At 40.2% G+C, this 22,189-nt stretch overlaps 1 protein-coding gene and 1 long non-coding RNA gene across 2 annotated transcripts; both read left to right on the top strand.

Moving 5' to 3' along the window:
• The first annotated feature begins 3,758 nt into the window (after positions 1–3,758).
• On the top strand, positions 3,759–19,555 carry LOC149978944 (uncharacterized). The gene is made up of 8 exons (XM_090194363.1): positions 3,759–3,939; positions 4,042–4,134; positions 4,262–4,390; positions 4,573–4,644; positions 4,752–4,817; positions 15,454–15,540; positions 15,684–15,752; positions 19,492–19,555. Exons 1-8 carry the CDS (start codon positions 3,872–3,874, stop codon positions 19,553–19,555), a joined length of 648 nt encoding a protein of 215 aa, XP_090050489.1. The 5' UTR covers positions 3,759–3,871.
• LOC110486733 (uncharacterized) lies at positions 9,982–14,146 on the top strand. Its single transcript, XR_002468101.3, has 3 exons — positions 9,982–10,298; positions 10,385–10,763; positions 14,056–14,146. It is a non-coding gene; the product is annotated as an uncharacterized LOC110486733 (long non-coding RNA).
• Positions 19,556–22,189: the final 2,634 nt, after the last annotated feature.

The raw sequence follows: 22,189 nt of genomic DNA on the forward strand, positions 1-22,189 counted from the left end.
TGAAAATATTATATTTTAATATCAATGCCTTAAGTTGTATACAAAAAAAATCTAGTTTAATTGTCACAAAACGTTAAAATATTTATCCAAAAACCAGATGTGTTTGTTGTTGCTCCTCCTTATGATGTAACTTCCGCTCAACAAGAGAAAGAGTGTCCTTCCCGCCTTGGTTTGCTTTGCACCGACAGACTGGAACTCAACACGCAGCACACAGTAGTTTGTAATAAGAGGCCACCATGTCTATTTCTTATCTGTTTGGTTTATTATTGACACTCCTGTTAAATCAAGGTAAGGAGATTGTGTTTTGACCTTGTATTTTTTCTGGGTGAAGCTGACATTTCATGTCTTAGTCACCCCATTCCTGACACATATTTACAGTAGTGTAGTTGGTTTAGTTTTTTCGATGTCTTGAGTGTTTGATTATCTCTCAGCTATTTGCCATTCTCTTGAAAAAGTTACAATTCTCAGGAAAGAGAGATTGCAAAATATATATCTGCAGGCTGTTGGAGTGGAGAAGAAACCAAGAATGTTAGTTGTGCAAGCCTCCGAACTGGAAATACGTACAAATACTGTGTAAAGGAGAAGGAGAAACCTAAACGTGTGGAGTGGCAATCAGTGTTTTCCAATAAGGTAAGATATCTGTTTATTGTATCTCACAAGACTCTCGTGACTACAACTACATATGATGTACAACTTTCAAACTGGGGATTCAATATGACTCACAGGCTTCACTATCAGACTACTGTAGAATCAGAAATGTGACTGTCTTTCACACTTCAGGGGAGACAGGAAGCGTAGTGGTTAGAGTGTTGGGCCAGTAACCTAAAGGTTGCTGGATTAAATCCCCAAACTGACAAGGTGAAAATCGGTTGTTCTGCCCCTGAATAAGGCAGTTAACCCACTGCTCCCTGGTAGGCTGTCATTGTAAAAAATAATTTGTTCTTAACTGACTTGCAATGTTAAATAGATCAAAAATACAGACAGTAGATACAGTTTAATGACAAACGTATTCAGACATGTAGAATATTGTTTTTGTGTGTTAGATGTCTAACTTTACTTTTGTAGGTTTTCTTCCACAGACGTCTACGTGGCTTGCTGAACTTTGTCAACACAAAAACACTACACATACACACAATGTGATTGATGTCAGCTACTCCTGCATCACCCTCCTGGAGTGTGTCAATGTAGACCACACTGTGAGTATGGCTATTTATCACTGCAGTTTAGGTTTATGTACAGTAAACTACTGTAGTAAACTACAATACCAGAGGTATGAAAATGGCCTATTCTACATCCAAACCAATTTCATACATATATTATTTAGCATACTGTATGTAAAGACAAAGTTAAATTAAGTATAGTCTGATGGGTGAGAGTAGTATCACGTGTGAATCATGCCCAGCGTGTGTAGTCTATAAAGCAAGAAACAGTGCTTACATTTTTGTTTTGATAAGCTTTTCTTTTCTGGATTGATATTCTTTCTGGATTTATCTCAGTTTTGTCAGACATTTTGTAAAGTTACTGTTGTTAATCAAACATTATCATCATTTCTTATTAATGTAATAATCTCATCTTTCCACATCACTTTGATGATCTGTAATCAACCACTGAATGATAGTCTCTCTTGTCTTCAGCTGTTGCTATGGGTTATATTAGTTTCTGTCTCTATAGAACAGGGCTCTCCAACCCTGTTTCTGGAGAACTACTGTCCTGTAGGTTTTCACTCCAACCCTTATCTGGCACATCTGATTCTAATAATTATCTCAGGGACGAGAAACAGGCAGCCTGCGGACCCCCGTTTGACTGTTGACAGCTAGAATAGTAGAATACACAAGGTACAATTTCGAAATTTAGTTGTGTCAGTCATTGAAAATCACTCAATCACTCAATTTTTTTAATTGGTAAATAAATCTGACCAGCTACGTAAACTTGTAGTACACATCGTCAAATTGCTGACGGGGGGGGGGGGGGGCATTGAGGGGGGGGGAATTGAGGGGGGGGGGGGGGGGGGATTGAGGGGGGGGGGGAATTGAGGGGGGGGGCATTGATTTTGTAAGTCACTGTCACTTAGATATCATATTGACATGCATACATTTCTCTCCACCCTATGGCAAAATTAGTAGAATTGCATGCAATTAGTTATAAAATTGCAAATCTTCTCTCCGCCATATGACAAAATGTGATGAATTGCAGCAAACTTGCTTTAAATCTCAAATCAAATCAAATTTTATTTGTCACATACACATGGTTAGCAGATGTTAATGCGAGTGTAGCGAAATGCTTGTGCTTCTAGTTCCAACTATGCAGTAATAACCAACGAGTAATCTAACCTAACAATTTCACAACAACTACCTTATACACACAAGTGTAAAGGGATAAAGAATATGTACATAAAGATATATGAATGAGTGATGGTACAGAACGGCATAGGCAAGATGCAGTAGATGGTATCGAGTACAGTATTTACATATGAGATGAGTAATGTAGTGTATGTAAACATTATATTAAGTGGCATTGTTTAAAGTGGCTAGTGACACATTTTTTACATCAATTTTTCCATTTATTAAAGTGGCTGGAGTTGAGTCAGTGTGTTGGCAGCAGCCACTCAATGTTAGTGGTGGCTGTTTAACAGTCTGATGGCATTGAGATAAAAGCTGTTTTTCATTCTCTCGGTCCCTGCTTTGATGCACCTGTACTGACCTCGCCTTCTGGATGATAGCGCGGTGAACAGGCAGTGGCTCGGGTGGTTGTTGTCCTTGATGATCTTTATGGCCTTCCTGTGACATCGAGTGGTGTAGGTGTCCTGGAGGGCAGGTAGTTTGCCCCTGGTGATGCATTGTGCAGACCTCACTACCCTCTGGAGACCCTTACGGTTGTGGGCGGAGCAGTTGCCGTACCAGGCGGTGATACAGCCCGACAGGATGCTCTCGATTGTGCATCTGTAAAAGTTTGTGAGTGCTTTAGGTGACAAGCCAAATTTATTCAGCCTCCTGAGGTTGAAGAGGCACTGCTACGCCTTCTTCACCACGCTGTCTGTGTGGGTGGACCATTTCAGTTTGTCCGTGATGTGTACGCCGAGGAACTTAAAACTTTACACCTTCTCCACTACTGTCCCGTCGATGTGGATGGGGCGGGTGCTCCCTCTGCTGCTTCCTGAAGTCCACAATCATCTCCTTTGTTTTGTTGACGTTGAGTGTGAGGTTATTTTCCTTTTCCTCTGCAAAATGTTCTCTAATCCCCATAGCAAAATGTTGCTTAAGGCCGGCTCTGACTGCATGTGTGAGTATGAATGTGTGTACACAGGAGCCACTGTGGTCCCTCATAATGAATTCAGATTTTTGTGGACCCCATCCAAGTTGCCCATCCCTGAAAGCTGATTAAAAAGCTGCATCAGGTTAGTTACAACTGGGGTTGGAGAGAGAACCCACAAGAGGGTAGCTCTCCAGGAACAGGGTTGGAGAGAGAACCTACAGGAGGGTAGCTCTCCAGGAACAGGGTTGGAGAGAGAACCTACAGGAGGGTAGCTCTCCAGGAACAGGGTTGGAGAGAGAACCTACAGGAGGGTAGCTCTCCATGAACAGGGTTGGAGAGAGAACCTACAGGAGGGTAGCTCTCCAGGAACAAAGTTGGAAAGCCCTGCTATAGAAGGCAAAGGAATAATTACTCAATAGATCTGTATGGCATTTCTAAAAACCGGCAATGTCTATTGGCAAGCAACAACTTTCCGCAAAGACCCTGCCTTTAGAACCCTGGCCAAGCAAGACATAACATATTCAAGCCAGAAGGGCAACTGGTGTATTTTTGACTGTGGTGTAATGTACCTTAGATGATTCCAGTTGTACCTGTGGGTATCTGACTGAACCTTTGGTACATGTTTTATCATAGAGACATCAGAAAGCCTGATGACGGTGAGACTGTTGAAGCTGTGGTTGTTCGCAGGTTAGTTAGAATACCTCTACTACATCTCTATAGTCTACTCTGTCCTGGATCAGTTTGCCTTGCTCTTCCTTTTAGTCATGCTCATCATAATCTCACTTTTAGTGACCAAGGAGGTGAGCCAGGAGAGGAGAGCAGGCAGCCCATGGACAATGAAGAGACAGGCGCTGACAACCCTCTGCTGAATGGAGATGCCAGGTAAACTGTACCACATGACTAATCACCTGCCAGTCCTCTGTAATGTAGGCTATGGATATGGAGAACATTTGTATCCTTCCCAATAGAGATACTTAAATCCTTATCAATGTAATAATCTCAACTTTAGTGGCCAAGGAGAGGAAGGTGTTCTAGGAATGGAGGATGGAAAGCTGTCAGACAAGGACAGAGCAGACACTGAAATCTGTCAGAAGACACATGCTGATTCCCCTCCACTGAATGTACCCAAGGTTGTCAGGTAAATTCTCCACATGAGGACTCCTTTGGTAGATCTTCATTATCTGTTGAATGACAATCTCATTTCTCCCTTCAGAATTGATCTCATGGATCATGTTAGTCTCTGCCTCTATGGAGGACAGTGTTGTTTCTTGTCGATCAAGAGTTTTAATCCTGATGATATCCCTGTTATTGCTCCCACAGGGTTAACAGCCAGACTGATGACACACAGCTTCTTGGTCAACCTCAGAGCAATGGACATGTGCCATATAGAAGGTGAAAATGTGTATTTATCTGTGTGTAGAGTTGCATGGGATGGTAGAGGAGGTTAAATAACTGGTTGAGGTCATGTTTCCTGATCCAGTCTGTATCTTACTCCACAGGGAATCACACCTGACCAATGGGGCTCTAGGTCAGGGTGCTGGTGAGACTTCACCCCTCCTCTGCAGGTGACTCACTCCTGAGTGAGGGGGGGGGGGGGCTGTTATCTCTAAAGGAAACAGTATTATGGTGGATCATGAATGTGAATGTTGATGTCTTATTACTCCAACAGGGTTAACGATGAGACTAAGGAACCGACTTGTGTTTTTCCCCAAGGACAAAGGACCTAATGACATGGAGTCAAGTAGAGGAGAACTGTAACAAACGGTGGACGTTTGTATAACAAAAGAAAACCTATTAAGATATTATAAGATACAGTAATATATGATATACAGTACTTGTTATAAGATACAGTAATATATGATATACAGTACTTATTATAAGATACAGTAATATATGATATACAGTACTTATTATAAGATACAGTAATATATGATATACAGTACTTATTATAAGATACAGTAATATATGATATACAGTACTTATGATAAGATACAGTAATATATGAGATACAATACTCATGATAAGATACAGTAATATATGAGATACAATACTCATGATAAGATACAGTAATATATGAGATACAGTACTTATGATAAGATACAGTAATATATGAGATACAATAGTCATGATAAGATACACTAATATATGAGATACAGTACTTATGATAAGATACAGTAATATATGAGATACAATACTCATGATAAGATACAGTAATATATGAGATACAGTACTTATGATAAGATACACATATGTGACTAGCTTCATCATAATCAGTCATGTCAACCCCAAGACACATTCTGACCAGTGTGTTTTACTGCACATTGATTTTCAGAAACCTCAACAGTTTATTAAGTTAATTCTCTATGTGACAGCTATGATATGGATAGGTTAGGAAATGTGTTTAAGTGAAATCAGTTGAAATTTCAAAACAGCCCATTACTTGTAGATAACTAAAATTACAAAATTATTCTAATCTGAAAATGAGTGTGACTTATGACTGATTATGATACAGCATGTCACATATTAGCTATACAACATTATAATGATATGAAAGGATGGTAAGATCATACTTACACTAGTATTGTATACTATACATACAAGCAAATATAAATGACATACTCATGAGAAGATGCATAAAACATAAACCTCTTTAGTAGAGACATTTCCAAGATCATGAGGTCTCAATGTCTTGTGGACATGTCAAATAGCTAAACATTGACCGGGCGTTATTTCCGCTATATATACACAAATATATGTAGACACCCCTTCAAATTAGTGGATATGTCTATTTCAGCGACACCCGAGCACACATCCATGCAATCTCCATCGACAAACATTGACAGTAGAATGGCCTGTACTGAAGAGCTCAGTGACTTTCAATGTGGCATCATAGGATGCCACCTTTCCAACAAGTCAGTTCATAAAATTTCTGCTCTGCTAGAGCTGCTCCGGCCACCTGTAAGGGCTGTTATTGTGGAGCATCATTGGCTCAGCCATGAAGTGGTAGGCCACACAAGCTCACGGAACGTGACCTCCGTGTGGTGAAGAGTGTAAGTCGCAATCGTCCGTCCTCGGTTGCAACACACACTACAGAGTTACAAACTGCGTCTGGAAGCATCGTCAGCACAACTGTTCGTCAGGAGCTTCATGAACTGGGTTTCCATGGTCGAGCAGCTGCACACAAGCCTCAGATCACCATGCGCAATGTCAAGCGTCGGCTAGAGTGGTGTAAAGCTCGCCGCCATTGGACTGGAGCAGTGGAAACACATTCTTGCTTCACCATCTGTTAGTCCATCAGACAAATCTGGGTTTGGCGGATGCCAGGAGAACGCTACCTGCCCCAATGCATAGTGCCAACTGTAAAGTTGGGTAGAGGAGGAATAATGGTCTAGGGCTGTTTTTCATGGTTTGGGCTAGGCCCCTTAGTTCCAGTGCAGGGAAATCTTAACTCTATAGCATACAATGACATTCTAGATGATTCTGTGCTTCCAACTTTGTGGCAACAGTTTGGGGAAAGCCATTTCCTGTTTCAGCATGACAATGTCCCCATGCACAAAGCGAGGTCCATACAGAAATTATTTGTTGAGATCAGTGTGGAAGAACTTGACTGGCCTGCACCCCATCAAACACCTTTGGGATGAATTGGAACGCCGACTGCGAGCCAGGCCTAATCGCCCAACATCAGTGCCCGACCTCACTAATGCTCTTGTGGCTGAATGGAAGCAAGTCTGTGTCTCCGTCTGTGGGCATAAAGGGATAGTTCACCCAAAATTACAAGACGACATATTGTTGTTCTTACCCTGTAAGCAGTCTATGGACAAAATAAGAAAGCATTCCAATGCTTTTGTTTATTTACTGTACTTGGTTAGGGAAATGCAAACGTCTTAGCACTTGTGGCACAAATCCAAGTCAATGACCCTGTTAAAAGCATTTTTCTGAAATCATCCTAAAGTGTCAACATTTGCTTGTGTAGCTCAATTAAGTCATTTTAAGATGATTTGGACATGAAGCACAAAAACAATGCAATAAATGGGATATTGGCTTCACATTACTTGACATTGGATTTGATCTAAAAAGTTTGCATTTGAAGACAGTGGTCAGGTTAACAAAACCAAAGGCCAGATTGCTGTCTCAGCTTGTCCATAGACTACTTACGGGGTAAAGAAAGCAAATTATATTTTGTCATTTGGGTGAACTATCCCTTTAACAGGAGTGCGGAACTCCTACGTGAAGTCGTTACAGTATAGCCCTCTGACACATTTTCCTAAAGAGTCTTTCATGAGGTCATACCACTTAGCTTCAGAATCACAAGGCATTATGCTGCCTGCTTAAAATGCTGAAGGAATATAGACATGTATTAGCCATTAGTGCCTATGTCATGCAATATGACGTATAATGCATAGATTATAAGGTGTTATAAATACACTTATCACACATTATGAAGAGGGTATTCATAGGAAGTGTTACCTGCAGTTCTTGCGGAAGGAATTGTACCCCACATCCCCACCTACTAGTGACATTGTGAAAAATACCACAACTTTAGACAGGAATTGTGGAGCTATATTGACATTTGTGTTCACCGTTTCATTGGAATGTTTATCACATTGAGAGTACCTGTCAGGTCAAATGACTTAGGCAAATTACATACCCACATACAGTACATTGACACCTCATAACCTTAGTGTCAGAAAAGGTCAATTTTCTTCACTTCTGAATTAGGGTTGTTTACTTACTTGTAATGTATTTGATATGTCATGTCTGTGGGTTGGTCCCATACATGTATGAATGGCTTTCGCTTAATGCATTTTATGGTTAGTTACCTCACTCTTTGCATTTTGACTGTTGGATTGATATGATCTGCTCATACATTGCCATACAAGTGAGTGAGTTAAGACTATTGTTTAATGAACGACTCAGGTCTGATGGATACAGTTGTCCCTCATACTCTCTTGTATTATTTGTAACAAACTTTCTGTATGTATCTGTATGAGGAAACCTCCACATTATTGTCATATCTACTTTTTAGCCTGCAAGTTTAGGAGGACTATTCTGCAGAGTTTTGTGTTTTATATAATAGAAATGTAGAACCTAAGATTACTTCTTAGTATTATAATGTGTGTTTCATTCATTTCATCATTAAAACATTCCTTTCCAGCTTGTGGTCGTGTGTTCTTCAAATGAGACACTGGAGGAGCGGGAAAGATCCAACTCTGATTTATTTAGTCTTCTGTCACTCTTGTTTTTAGTTTTTCAAGTTCACACACACACACACACACACACACACACACACACACACACACACACACACACACACACACACACACACACACACACACACACACACACACACACACACACACACACACACACACACACACACACACACACGTGCCACACTAAGGCTCCTGGTTTCTACAGTAGCCCTCACAGATGTGATCATGTACACAGCTGTACTGAGTCCAAAGTACTGTACAGTATGTCTGTCTTAATTGGATGTCTGATGTGTTCACCCGTAACACACAGTAGACAATGATGGTATGGTATAGTATGTGGAGGAGAATGAGTTTACTGATATGGACATTTCCCATACATTTTGTCTGTGGTAGTGATACTTTTATGTACTTCATACAGATGGACTGAAGGACAGACAGACAGGTGGGCTGAGTTTGCCTGTGTAGATGGTTGATAGATTGGTATGTGATGCCTCTCCCTCAGTTTCCCTGTGTAGACGGTTGATAGATTGGTATGTGATGCCTCTCCCTCAGTTTCCCTGTGTAGATGGTTGATAGATTGGTATGTGATGCCTCTCCCTCAGTTTCCCTGTGTAGACGGTTGATAGATTGGTACATGATGCCTCTCCCTCAGTAGTTTGTCTGTGTAGACGGTTGATAGATTGGTACATGATGCCTCTCCCTCAGTAGTTTGTCTGTGTAGACGGTTGATAGATTGGTACATGATGCCTCTCCCTCAGTAGTTTGTCTGTGTAGACGGTTGATAGATTGGTACATGATGCCTCTCCCTCAGTAGTTTGTCTGTGTAGACGGTTGATAGATTGGTACATGATGCCTCTCCCTCAGTGGTTTGCCTGTGTAGACGGTTGATAGATTGGTACATGATGCCTCTCCCTCAGTAGTTTGTCTGTGTAGACGGTTGATAGATTGGTACATGATGCCTCTCCCTCAGTAGTTTGTCTGTGTAGACGGTTGATAGATTGGTACATGATGCCTCTCCCTCAGTAGTTTGTCTGTGTAGACGGTTGATAGATTGGAACATGATGCCTCTCCCTCAGTAGTTTGTCTGTGTAGACGGTTGATAGATTGGTACATGATGCCTCTCCCTCAGTGGTTTGCCTGTGTAGACGGTTGATAGATTGGTACATGATGCCTCTCCCTCAGTAGTTTGCCTGTGTAGACGGTTGATAGAAAGTTGTACTAAATGAATGTCTTCTTCCGTAGCTTGCTTAGCGTGCTCTCCCATCAAGAAAATGGACAGGTGTGAAGATTTGAGGACGGAATTGGATATGTGTACCAATATGAAACTCCGGCTGGATCTGAAATTGAGGTGGACTCAAACAATGTTAGTGGAGATCTTATGGTTCAATTCAGGATTTGTACTACAGACTTTGTCTTGATTCTCCACCCTTCCCCCAAGTGCACACTTGCACACTTCCCGACATGGATTTCACAATGTTGGAAAGTCCCTGCAGCTAATGTTTACACCCGTTACAATGTTTTTAACCATGGCAGGAAGTGTGCAAGTGCACACTTTGGGGAAAAGGGTGTAGAATCAGGACACCAACTGTATATATTGGTATTTTCTTTAGATAATAAGTACTATGTTGTATGACAAAACAGGGCTTTTTGATTCAAACCTGAATTAAATTCTTTATTTTCTTATGTGCTTTCCCACAGACTCCAATAGCCTACCGTGGCATGAACAAGCCTTTTGAGGCACATCTCTCTGATAAGGTGATAAATGTGAACAACAGTGCTGTCATCCTCTCTGAATGCCTGAATCTGACATTCACATTCTTTCATGTTCTACAGGTGAGTCCTGTTACTATTTCACACAATTGAGATGATTGTTGAAAATGATTTCAGAGATACTTACTTCCCATGTGTCTTCTCTTAAGGGCAAGGTTGAGGAGTGCCATTTGTATTACATTGTTGCAGGTAAAAAATGATGTTCCTATTTTCTTTCATTTTAAACTTCTTGCACTTTCATATTGGTACATATATCCAAGGCAGTTAACGCTAATTTCTCTGGATAAGAGCGTCTGCTGAAATGTAAAACACGTAGACTGACAATTCAACTGACATTTTAATTTACAATCCGACTGACACCTCGAACAACACATCAGGTAAGTACTCTTAACTACTATAAAGACAGCTAATTACTGTCTATAGTATCTCCATCTGTAATAAAGTACATATTCAATTGAAATGACTTTACTCTCTGATTAAACTCAGGAAATGGAGACAAAGCCACTAGCCACACAAAGGAAATCACTGGTGAGTGTTTCCATATTGTTTCTTTTGTTTGACATTCTACTGTCACCACAGCTCCTTCTTCTTTTTCTTCTGAACCCAATTATGGACAAATGCGATAAGACAAACAAACCCCTAACTAAATCAGCAAGAGTTTTGAACAGTCTGGGTTCAGAATGTGGACTAGTTGATGTCTGGCGTGAGGTCAAACCTCAAGCCAAAGATGATACTTTTCTAATGTACCCAACTCATATTCCAGAATAGACTACTTGTTTTTCCCCAACAGCTATCTGCTGTGAACAGTTGCTCTATTGGTACGTTTGACTTATACAATCATGTCAAAATATATTTATCTGTGAACCTGAGCAGCTTTGTTTCTCTATCCAGAAATGAGAAACTTAATACATCTCTAATGGCAGATAAACATTTCAGAGCAGAAATGCATTGTGGGATTGTGAATTACAAACAAGATAATAGTGACCCTACTGTACATTAGATGCTTCCACTGTATGGGAGGCGGCAAAACCCACCCGAAGTGGTACAATTATTTCATATGCCTCATTTAAGAAAAAGAACAGTGAGAAGTTGTGTGACATTAAGAAAGATGCGAACAATTGCACAAAAGGTTTTCTACTGAGAATTTGAGGCACGTAAATCTTGAAGCAAACTAAATGTTTAACAAACTCGCCATATCAATGATAACATGTTCCATGTTAGACAAAAACATACAAATATGATAACCAAGTAACCTCCTTGCCTATCAATTAAAAAAGGAGCAACCAGAATGCATGTTACACTCCCCTCTTTAGCAAAATTAAAGACCTCATCCGTTGGTCCTCTCTCCCATAACAATGATTGGAGTATAAACATAATACTGGTCAAACCTGAGTCTATGGAGTCTGGAGCTGCCCAATTTCCAACTTTACTATTGGTCAGCCCAAACTCGCAAATTATTGTCTGGGACATTGGGCAGATATGACTCCTCATGGGTTCAGATTGAATATCAATCTAGCCATCCTTTACCTCTGAATCAGTTTCATCATATTTGTGATGACAGTAAGTACAGGTTAATGGCATGGCTAGACTCTAGAAAGCACTGGGGTATTTCAAACACGGTTTTTAAATTATTTATTTATGATTTATTATTATCTATTTCTTATTATCTATTTCTTGTTGCCAATGTACTCTTAAAAGTACAGTACCCAAGCCTTTACCTCCTTAATCAAATGCTGAATACTGCGCTAGATTCAGACAAGATAAGGTTGCTGACAACTTACTTTGCAAATAAATGTATTCTTGTGTGTTGGAAAAATGACAACCCACCCACTTTTCATCTGTGGCTAAAACTAGTTGCAAACTTCTTGCCATTAGAAAAATGAATAATGTGCTTATAGAACTGCAGATCCACATTCTTGAAAGTATAGTTTTTTATTGAAAAAAGCTCTTAAAATAGTATTTCATATTTTATCTACAGTTATTGCACTAGTTGTTTGAAAATCTCTGAAAATGTGTCTGCATTAACACCACTAACAGTATTATGATATTACAGTATATCTGCTGCTATCAATAGATAGTATTACAACCTAAATGCTTTATTTAGTTTTGTATGGAATGTATTTTCTAGCCAAATACATTTAAATGAAGTTTTTCACAATTCCTGACATTTAAATATTCCCCGTATTAGGTCAGTTAGGATCACCACTTTATTTTAAGAATGTGAAATGTCAGAAATAGTAGAGAGAATGATTTACTTCAGCTTTTATTTCTTTCATCACATTCTCAGTGGGTCAGAAGTTTACATACACTCAATTAGTATTTGGTAGCATTGCCTTTAAATTGTTTAGCTTGGGTCAAACGTTTCGGGTAGCCTTCCACAAGTTTCCCACAATAAGTTGGGTGAATTTTGGCCCATTCCTCCTGACAGAGCTGGTGTAACTGAGTCAGCTTTGTAGGCCTCCTTGCTCGCACATGCTTTTTCAGTTCTGCCCACAAATATTCTATAGGATTGAGGTCAGGGCTTTGTGATGGCCACTTCAATACCTTGACTTTGTTGTCCTTAAGCCATTTTGCCTCAACTTGTGAAGTATGCTTGGCGTCATTGTCCATTTGGAAGACCCATTTGCGACCAAGCTTTAACTTCCTGACTGATGTCTTGAGATGTTGCTTCAATATATCCACATAATTTTCCTACCTCATGATGCCATCTATTTTGTGAAGTGCACCAGTCCCTCCTGCTGCAAAGCACCCCCACAACATGATGCTGCCACCGCCGTGCTTCACGGTTGGGATGGTGTTCTTTGGCTTGCAAGCCTCCCCCTTTTCTTCCAAACATAACACTGGTCATTATGGCCAAACAGTTCTATTTTTTGTTTCATCAGACCAGAGGACATTTCTCCAAAAAGTACCATCTTTGTCCCAATGTGCAGTCCCGATGCCAAACGTAGTCTGTCTTTTTTATGGCGGTTTTGGAGCAGTGGCTTCTTCCTTGCTGAGTGGCCTTTCAGGTTATGTCGATATAGGACTCGTTTTCCTGTGGATATAGATACTTTTGTACCTGTTTCCTCCAGCATCTTCACAAGGTCCTTTGCTGTTGTTCTGGGATTGCGTACATGGTGTTTATACTTGCGTACTATTGTTTGTACAGATGAATGTGGTACCTTCAGGCATTTGGAAATTGCTCCCAGGGATGAACCAGACTTGTGGAGGTCTACCATTTCTTTTCTGAGGTCTTGGCTGATTTCTTTTGATTTTCCCATGATGTCAAGCAAAGAGGCACTGAGTTTGAAGGTAGGCCTTGACATACATCCACAGGTACACCTCCAATTGACTCAAATGATGTCAATTAGCCTATCAGAAGCCTCTAAAGCCAGGACATAATTTTCTGGATTTTTCCAAGCTGTTTAAAGGCACAGTCAACTTAGTGTATGCAAACTTCTGACCCACTGGAATTGTGATACAGTGAATTATAAGTGAAATAATCTGTCTATAATCAATTGTTGGAAAAATTACTTGTATCATGCACAAAGTAGATGTCCTAACCTACTTGCCAAAACTATAGTTTGTTAACAAGAAATGTGTGGATTGGTTGAAAAACGAGTTTGAATGCCTCCAACCTAAGTGTATGTAAACTTCCGACTTCAACTGTACATATATATATGACTGGCTGTACACTGGCTGTATGTATATATATATACATATATATATACATATATATACACACACAGTATGTGTCTTGTTTTGTTCCTTTACATTATACTTTTATAGAACAGTTTAACAGGATCTCAACAACTGACGAAGACAGCCTTTTGTTTTTCAGCTGGTGTTCTGGTTATCTTGGTTCTGCTGCTGGGCATTGCTGGTTTCTTAGTGTACAGATATGGCAACATTCCTTGGAGAGACAAACATCCGTGAGTACCTTTTATGACCTGCATCAACAATAGGGCTCAGAGTGTACAGCCAGTCATCTTAGCTGTCCAAAATGAATTCAGAGAGGATAAACGTATGATTTAGGACTGAACGCAACATTTCCTTTTTTCATCACACACCACATCAGATTTGCCCTTGCACAGCTAGCTCAGCTGGGTTGGGACTACATTAACACCAACAGGGAAAACCAGAGGTGAGTCAGACTCTGTCAACCTGAGGACATTTTTAGTAGTTACGTGGTTTAATGTGCTGAAGTGTTTCATGTTACATTACTAAATATCAGTTATCATGCCAGACAACAGCTTAGAGCAGCAAGAAGTAACACGTGTTGTTGTTTTAACTTCTCTAAGGGACAACGGAGATCCTGATGATCCAGCTGCTGGGGACGCTGAGTCTCTCCGATCTGCGCTCGTCTATAATCTATAACTGCATTTGTCCCTTTGCACCATCAGGGACCAGGGGGATGGGGTGGAAGAGGAGAGGGAGCCACCACACAGTCAGGAGACACATGTTGAGTCCGTCCTCTCTGCTGAATGGGCATCTTGTGAACAGGTTAACCTTTCTCTGAGAAATACCCTCATCACTTCATTACCGGCTGGGTTTCATTATCCTCAGTTAGAGCTGATCCCATGAGTCATTGATCCCACAGGTTTAATAGAAAGACTAGTTTGTTTAACACATGATCCTTATATTCTAATACCTGTAATACCTAATGAGCATGGTAAATGCTCATGCATGTTAAAAAAATGTTTAGCAGTCAAGGAGAGAGAGGTGAGCCAAGCAAGATGTTCGTTCAGCCAATGGGCCGTGAGGGAACAGATACTGAATTCTCTCAGAAGAGAAATGCTGGATTTCATTTTGAGCCGGTTTGCTACAGCAGGAAAATAATCCTGCAGCAACAACAAATGTGAATTGTTACGTGGGTTGATAGATTTTTCATTAGGGCAAATCAAACCGGTCATTTTAAAGTGGAAATTACCAACTTTCAATGCCTTTTTAAACTTTGAATACACTACAGGTTTGCAGGAAAATGCTCAGCAACCAAAGAGTGATCAAATTAAGATCGTACCTCTGTAATCTCACAATGGGGCATGTAATAACATTTGTCTTGTGATGGATCAATGATGATGTCAGGTAAACTTGACTACATATTGATACATCCACAACTCATTGGGTAATAATGTCACCAACTCCATTTTCCCACGGTTCATGTTAGCCTCTGTCTCTTTAGGGAACAGTATTATGGTGGATCATGAATGTGAATGTTGATGTCTTCTTTCTCCAACAGGGTTAACGATGAGACTAAGGAAGCGACTCCTGGTGCACAGAGTCCAGGACCACCTCAGATGAATGGAGGTCCTCCCATGTCTGACAGGTGATATTGTAACTATTGCTAAAGTAACACTGTTCTGAGCTTTTTCTCCACTGTATTTGAATTGAAGGTACAGGATTGTATAATAACCATGTTTTTACCCATGTTTCCTGAACCAGCCTGTCTTACTGTGTTCTGTGTCTAAGGTTGGAGAACAACCCTGTTGGTCAGCGCATGAAGAAAACTGCTCTGGTGAACAAGCAGGAGCAAGACTGGTCAGCAACGGCATGTAGCCAGTTTAAAATATATAGTATATAAGATGAAACTAAGTGTAAATATAACATTATATACACTGTAATATAGAACAGTATAATATGACATGATATACACTGTAATATAGAACAGTATAAAATAACATGATATACACTGTAATATAGAACAGTATAATATAATATGACATGATATACACTGTAATATAGAACAGTATAATATAACATGATATACACTGTAATATAGAACAGTATAATATAATATGACATGATATACACTGTAATATAGAACAGTATAATATAACATGATATACACTGTAATATAGAACAGTATAATATAACATGATATACACTGTAATATAGAACAGTATAATATGACATGATATACACTGTAATATAGAACAGTATAATATAATATGACATGATATACACTGTAATATAGAACAGTATAATATAACATGATATACACTGTAATATAGAACAGTATAATATGACATGATATACACTGTAATATAGAACAGTATAATATAATATGACATGATATACACTGTAATATAGAACAGTATAATATAACATGATATACACTGTAATATAGAACAGTATAATATGAAATGAAATACACTGTAATATAGAACAGTATAATATGACATTATATAATATCGTAACACTTACTTGAAGCTGCTTCTTGTATAGTGTTATATATTTTAATGAATGCATTCTTAACAACATGAATGATGCATTAATGCATACATAGGACATAACTGTATAGTAAAATGCTAGTATAATACTGTGCTGGTAAGCTGCTAGCTGTGGGGTTGCCCCCAGCTGTGGTTTCTATTATTCAGAGTATCTAAGCTCAACTTCAAATCCATAGTTTTTAGCTTAGTTGTTACCGTAAACTAGCACTTCTTAGAGACAAAGTTATGGGACATGCTGTATAACTACTTACCATTCTGAAGTGTAACAGTCAGGTTTATATGTAACAATTGTTCATCCCTTTTTAAATGTTTATTTATATATTTGTTTGCTTGATTAGATTGAATTTGTATGACTAATGCATTATTTTACCCTCCCGTATAGAGGGACATTATTTTACCCTCCCGTATAGAGGGACATTATTTTACCCTCCTGTATAGAGGGATATTATTTTACCCTCCCGTTTAGAGGGATATTATTTTACCCTCCTGTATAGAGGGATATTATTTTACCCTCCTGTATAGAGGGATATTATTTTACCCTCCCGTATAGAGGGACATTATTTTACCCTCCCGTATAGAGGGATATTATTTTACCCTCCTGTATAGAGGGATATTATTTTACCCTCCCGTATAGAGGGATATTATTTTACCCTCCTGTATAGAGGGATATTATTTTACCCTCCCGTATAGAGGGACATTATTTTACCCTCCCGTATAGAGGGACATTATTTTACCCTCCCGTTTAGAGGGATATTATTTTACCCTCCCGTATAGAGGGACATTATTTTACCCTCCCGTATAGAGGGACATTATTTTACCCAACCCGTTTAGAGGGATATTATTTTACCCTCCCGTATAGAGGGACATTATTTTACCCTCCCGTATAGAGGGACATTATTTTACCCTCCCGTTTAGAGGGATATTATTTTACCCTCCTGTATAGAGGGACATTATTTTACCCTCCCGTATAGAGGGATATTATTTTACCCTCCCGTATAGAGGGACATTATTTTACCCTCCCGTTTAGAGGGATATTATTTTACCCTCCCGTATAGAGGGACATTATTTTACCCTCCCGTATAGAGGGATATTATTTTACCCTCCTGTATAGAGGGATATTATTTTACCCTCCCGTATAGAGGGACATTATTTTACCCTCCCGTATAGAGGGATATTATTTTACCCTCCTGTATAGAGGGATATTATTTTACCCTCCTGTATAGAGGGATATTATTTTACCCTCCTGTATAGAGGGATATTATTTTACCCTCCTGTATAGAGGGATATTATTTTACCCTCCTGTATAGAGGGACATTATTTTACCCTCCTGTATAGAGGGACATTATTTTACCCTCCTGTATAGAGGGATATTATTTTACCCTCCCGTATAGAGGGATATTATTTTACCCTCCTGTATAGAGGGATATTATTTTACCCTCCCGTATAGAGGGATATTATTTTACCCTCCTGTATAGAGGGATATTATTTTACCCTCCTGTATAGAGGGATATTATTTTACCCTCCCGTATAGAGGGACATTATTTTACCCTCCCGTATAGAGGGACATTATTTTACCCTCCCGTATAGAGGGATATTATTTTACCCTCCTGTATAGAGGGACATTATTTTACCCTCCTGTATAGAGGGACATTATTTTACCCTCCCGTATAGAGGGACATTATTTTACCCTCCTGTATAGAGGGATATTATTTTACCCTCCCGTATAGAGGGACATTATTTTACCCTCCCGTATAGAGGGACATTATTTTACCCTCCTGTATAGAGGGATATTATTTTACCCTCCCGTATAGAGGGACATTATTTTACCCTCCCGTATAGAGGGACATTATTTTACCCTCCCGTATAGAGGGATATTATTTTACCCTCCTGTATAGAGGGATATTATTTTACCCTCCCGTATAGAGGGACATTATTTTACCCTCCCGTATAGAGGGATATTATTTTACCCTCCCGTATAGAGGGACATTATTTTACCCTCCCGTATAGAGGAATATTATTTTACCCTCCCGTATAGAGGGACATTATTTTACCCTCCCGTATAGAGGGATATTATTTTACCCTCCTGTATAGAGGGACATTATTTTACCCTCCCGTATAGAGGGACATTATTTTACCCTCCCGTATAGAGGGACATTATTTTACCCTCCCGTATAGAGGGACATTATTTTACCCTCCCGTATAGAGGGACATTATTTTACCCTCCCGTATAGAGGGACATTATTTTACCCTCCCGTATAGAGGAATATTATTTTACCCTCCCGTATAGAGGGACATTATTTTACCCAACCCGTTTAGAGGGATATTATTTTACCCTCCCGTATAGAGGGACATTATTTTACCCTCCCATATAGAGGGACATTATTTTACTCTCCCGTATAGAGGGAGTTGTGACTAAAACATTTTCCATTATTTGTATCCAAAATATATTTCATTAAAACATATATATTTCTTCTCATACCGGTTGCTGTATTTTCTTCAAATATAATTGGAGCACAGAGACACCCTTTAGGAGCGGAAGACAATTTGCTCATCTTACATCCTACTTGGCTTAGACGAGAAAGGGAATGAGAGAGAGAGAGAGAGAGAACACTGTGGTGCAGAGATGGAGGGGGGATAAAGGAGAATCATAGCCTACTATCACTACCTTGACACATACTGTATAATAGAGGAACACAGCTAAATCCAAACACTTGAGGGCAGTAAAGAACCAGGAAGAACCCAGTGACATCACCAGTGCTGGTTCAGTCTAATAGCTGACTGTCTATTATTACAGCGATGTTAGGTTCTGTGGGTGATGTGTACTACTCATGCCATCTCAGAGTGCCCAAAATGGCCACTAACCTTGGCAAAGGCTATTTTTACCTTTCTGCTGACATGGCCTCACCTCTGTGGCTGTATGAGTGCTGGGGAGTGGAGGAGTGTATCTGTGGTGACACGGAGGCTGTGTGAATGATGCAGATTCCCCCTCTATCTGTCTGCCTAGTAGGCCCTAGGCGTGTGTTTACATGTGTCTTTCATTGTAACAGTGCTGAAGTGTGGGGTGACTGGGTGGTCAAGGCTGGAGAGCTCCCCCACAGGGACTACCACTGAGGGGGCACAGTAGGGGCCAGGAGAGGGAGGAGTGTGTGTAACATACATGTACTACAATGTATGAAACACACACTTTATATTTTGTATGAAACACACACACACAGACACACACACACACACACCAAGCGGACAGAGCAAAGGAGCAGAGAGACAGGATTGATGATAATGGTAGTAGGAAGCCATATAATTATGAATTAAGACGCTCCGATGCACATAATAATTAGCTAAGAGCTAATTAGCTAACGATCAGATTCTACAATGGCCAGGATTATGAGCCATCAAGGAAACGAACCCCTCCAGGAGACACTTATCAAACACTGATGACACACTATCAGTAACAATGAGCTTTCAAGGGAGGCTGGATACTGTACTACAAACCCCTTCACTTCAATGTAGGGCCCTCACATCACAAACTATAAGTTTAGGGGAAGTGCACACTACAGAAACATTCATGCTCGTAATTTGTTGTTGCCATGGCAAAATGTAGTTTCACTTCCTGTGAATGGCCAACTTTCTGCTATGAAACATCCAAAATGGTGGTTGTACAGTACTGCACCATACTGCTATCCATGTGATCTGCAGTTTGCATTATCATACGGCTCACTAAGTCTACTGTATACCTAAGCAACTCTTCACATTTTTTAAGTGATCTGCCCAGCCCTGACTGAAAACACCCACCTCTGTTCTCAATGTCTGCCACTGGTGCTCAGTACCATTTGTTATGAACAACCGTTGATTTCTCAGCATGAACTAACCCTCCTCAACATAGAATAACCTTGTTGGTCGTCTTCCAATCATGGTGGGCGTACAGGACCCATCGCTAACCAACCAACCCTGAGTGGGAGTGAGAGCATGACTCGTACAGAAACAACGTCTCCTTCCTCTCGCCTTTCTTTAGCTTTTCTTTGATTGTTTTGTTTGTTTGAAGGCCTTGGATAGAAGACAAGAATCAACCCACCCACAGTTCCATCTGCATGTGGTTGAGAAGAGAGTTTACTCAGAGCAAGGCAGAGGCAGGGAGTCTTGTACTCCTGTTGGTACGAGGCTGAGGTTTAATACACCACCATACTCAGATCCCCATCACCCTGCAGGCCAAACCATGAATAAATCATTAGCACTTAAAGACACCTTTTCATTTTCATCTTGAAAGACACCCACACAGCATTAGAATGAATGCACATGTAAAGATTGGAGGGAAACTCTAGTCCATTATTGACACAAGGTAGTTCGATTTTAAATAGTTTTTTATTAATATGTGCTGATACAGGGTCGCGCTGACCTGCGATGACACAAACGCTCACAGAAAACCACCACCCCCTTTGGCCCAGATAGACAGACAGCTGTCAAAGCAATGACGTGAGAAAAGAATCACACATCAGTCCTCAAATAAAAAAAGAACAAAACTGAATCAAGGTTTTACATCAACCTCTCTTTAGAAAGGATTCAGAAGTACAGAATAAATGAATGGAGAAAAACCCATCATAGTAAAATCTAAGAGAAGTACTCTAAATGGAGATGTACACATTATCATCACCCCAATGGCACACGATCAGTACTCCGTCCTCAAAGGTCCTACTGATGATGAACCTCCCAAACTGAGCCCTTCCATCCATACACCCAGCAATAGTTATACCAGTCGTCACTCATCTCTTACCAACACTTCTCTGCCTTAGACTGTCTACCTGTCTGGTCATTCCTAATGTCTAATACTGTCTGGCTGGGTCTGACCAATGAACATACTGACCTGCTACTAACAGCATCACAGACCCTCCTACTGTATAGAGCCCAGAACATCTCATGCACATTTCCCAGACCCTGCCCTTGTACACTTACAGCCATGCAGAACACTCACCAATAGACCTCGATAGGTGGCTGGCCACTTAGACCAGCATCTCTAGCCTACAGTGACCAGTCAGCCTCGTGGGGAGTATGTGTGTCCCATGGAGCTGCTCACCACAGAGTTGGTTCATCAGTGTCCCATAGCGTTAGTCATCCACACATGCAGAGTTTCAGACACAGTTCAGATCAGAGTCACACAGTCAGAGGAGCCAGAGTACTGGGATGTGTATTCACAAATAGAAAAACATGCCTACAAAAATGAATAGGTCAACGTCAGCCTGCTCCTAGCTCCTACGGTTACGTGGATCGACTTTAAACATGTAAACGGTAAGTCCCTTATGATCTTTTATGATCTCTAGCGCCACTTCACTGTACACAGTAGTTTAAACTACCTAACCTGACTGGACATGTATGTGTGTTACTATGCGTGTAGTATGTGTGTGTGTGTTGTCTTTTGATTTTGGACCAGAGGTTCCGGGTGTAGAGTACCCAGCCTACCCTACCCAGAAATCCATCTGTTGTAGTCCCACCCTGTATAAAAGATGGCCGCCGCTTTGAGCCATAACTCAGCTCCATGGACGGACAGTTACCCAACACAAAAATAAACAGCACAATCCTTGTCACTGCATTTGTGTAATCATACTCCCACATATTCTTAAAACTATGATATATGTACTGTATATAGTAATGTGGACACGTAACAAGAGACCAATAACAAAATAGTACTAATTTCATATAGGAAAGCCTGCTGCATTCCTTATCACTCTGAAAATCTCCCTTGTCCAGTAGATGTGG

The sequence above is a fragment of the Oncorhynchus mykiss genome, chromosome 13, assembly GCF_057628025.1.
Source record: "Oncorhynchus mykiss isolate SJ-2025 chromosome 13, ASM5762802v1, whole genome shotgun sequence".
NCBI lineage: Eukaryota > Metazoa > Chordata > Actinopteri > Salmoniformes > Salmonidae > Oncorhynchus > Oncorhynchus mykiss.

Bases quoted from the DNA above. Each gene is read 5' to 3' on its own strand.
- LOC149978944 (XM_090194363.1), top strand. From the start codon at position 3,872: ATGTTTTATCATAGAGACATCAGAAAGCCTGATGACGGTGAGACTGTT. The intron at 4,391-4,572 runs GTAAATTCTCCA...TTGCTCCCACAG, and splicing joins AATGTACCCAAGGTTGTCAG to GGTTAACAGCCAGACTGATG. The intron at 15,541-15,683 runs GTGATATTGTAA...TCTGTGTCTAAG, and splicing joins GGTCCTCCCATGTCTGACAG to GTTGGAGAACAACCCTGTTG.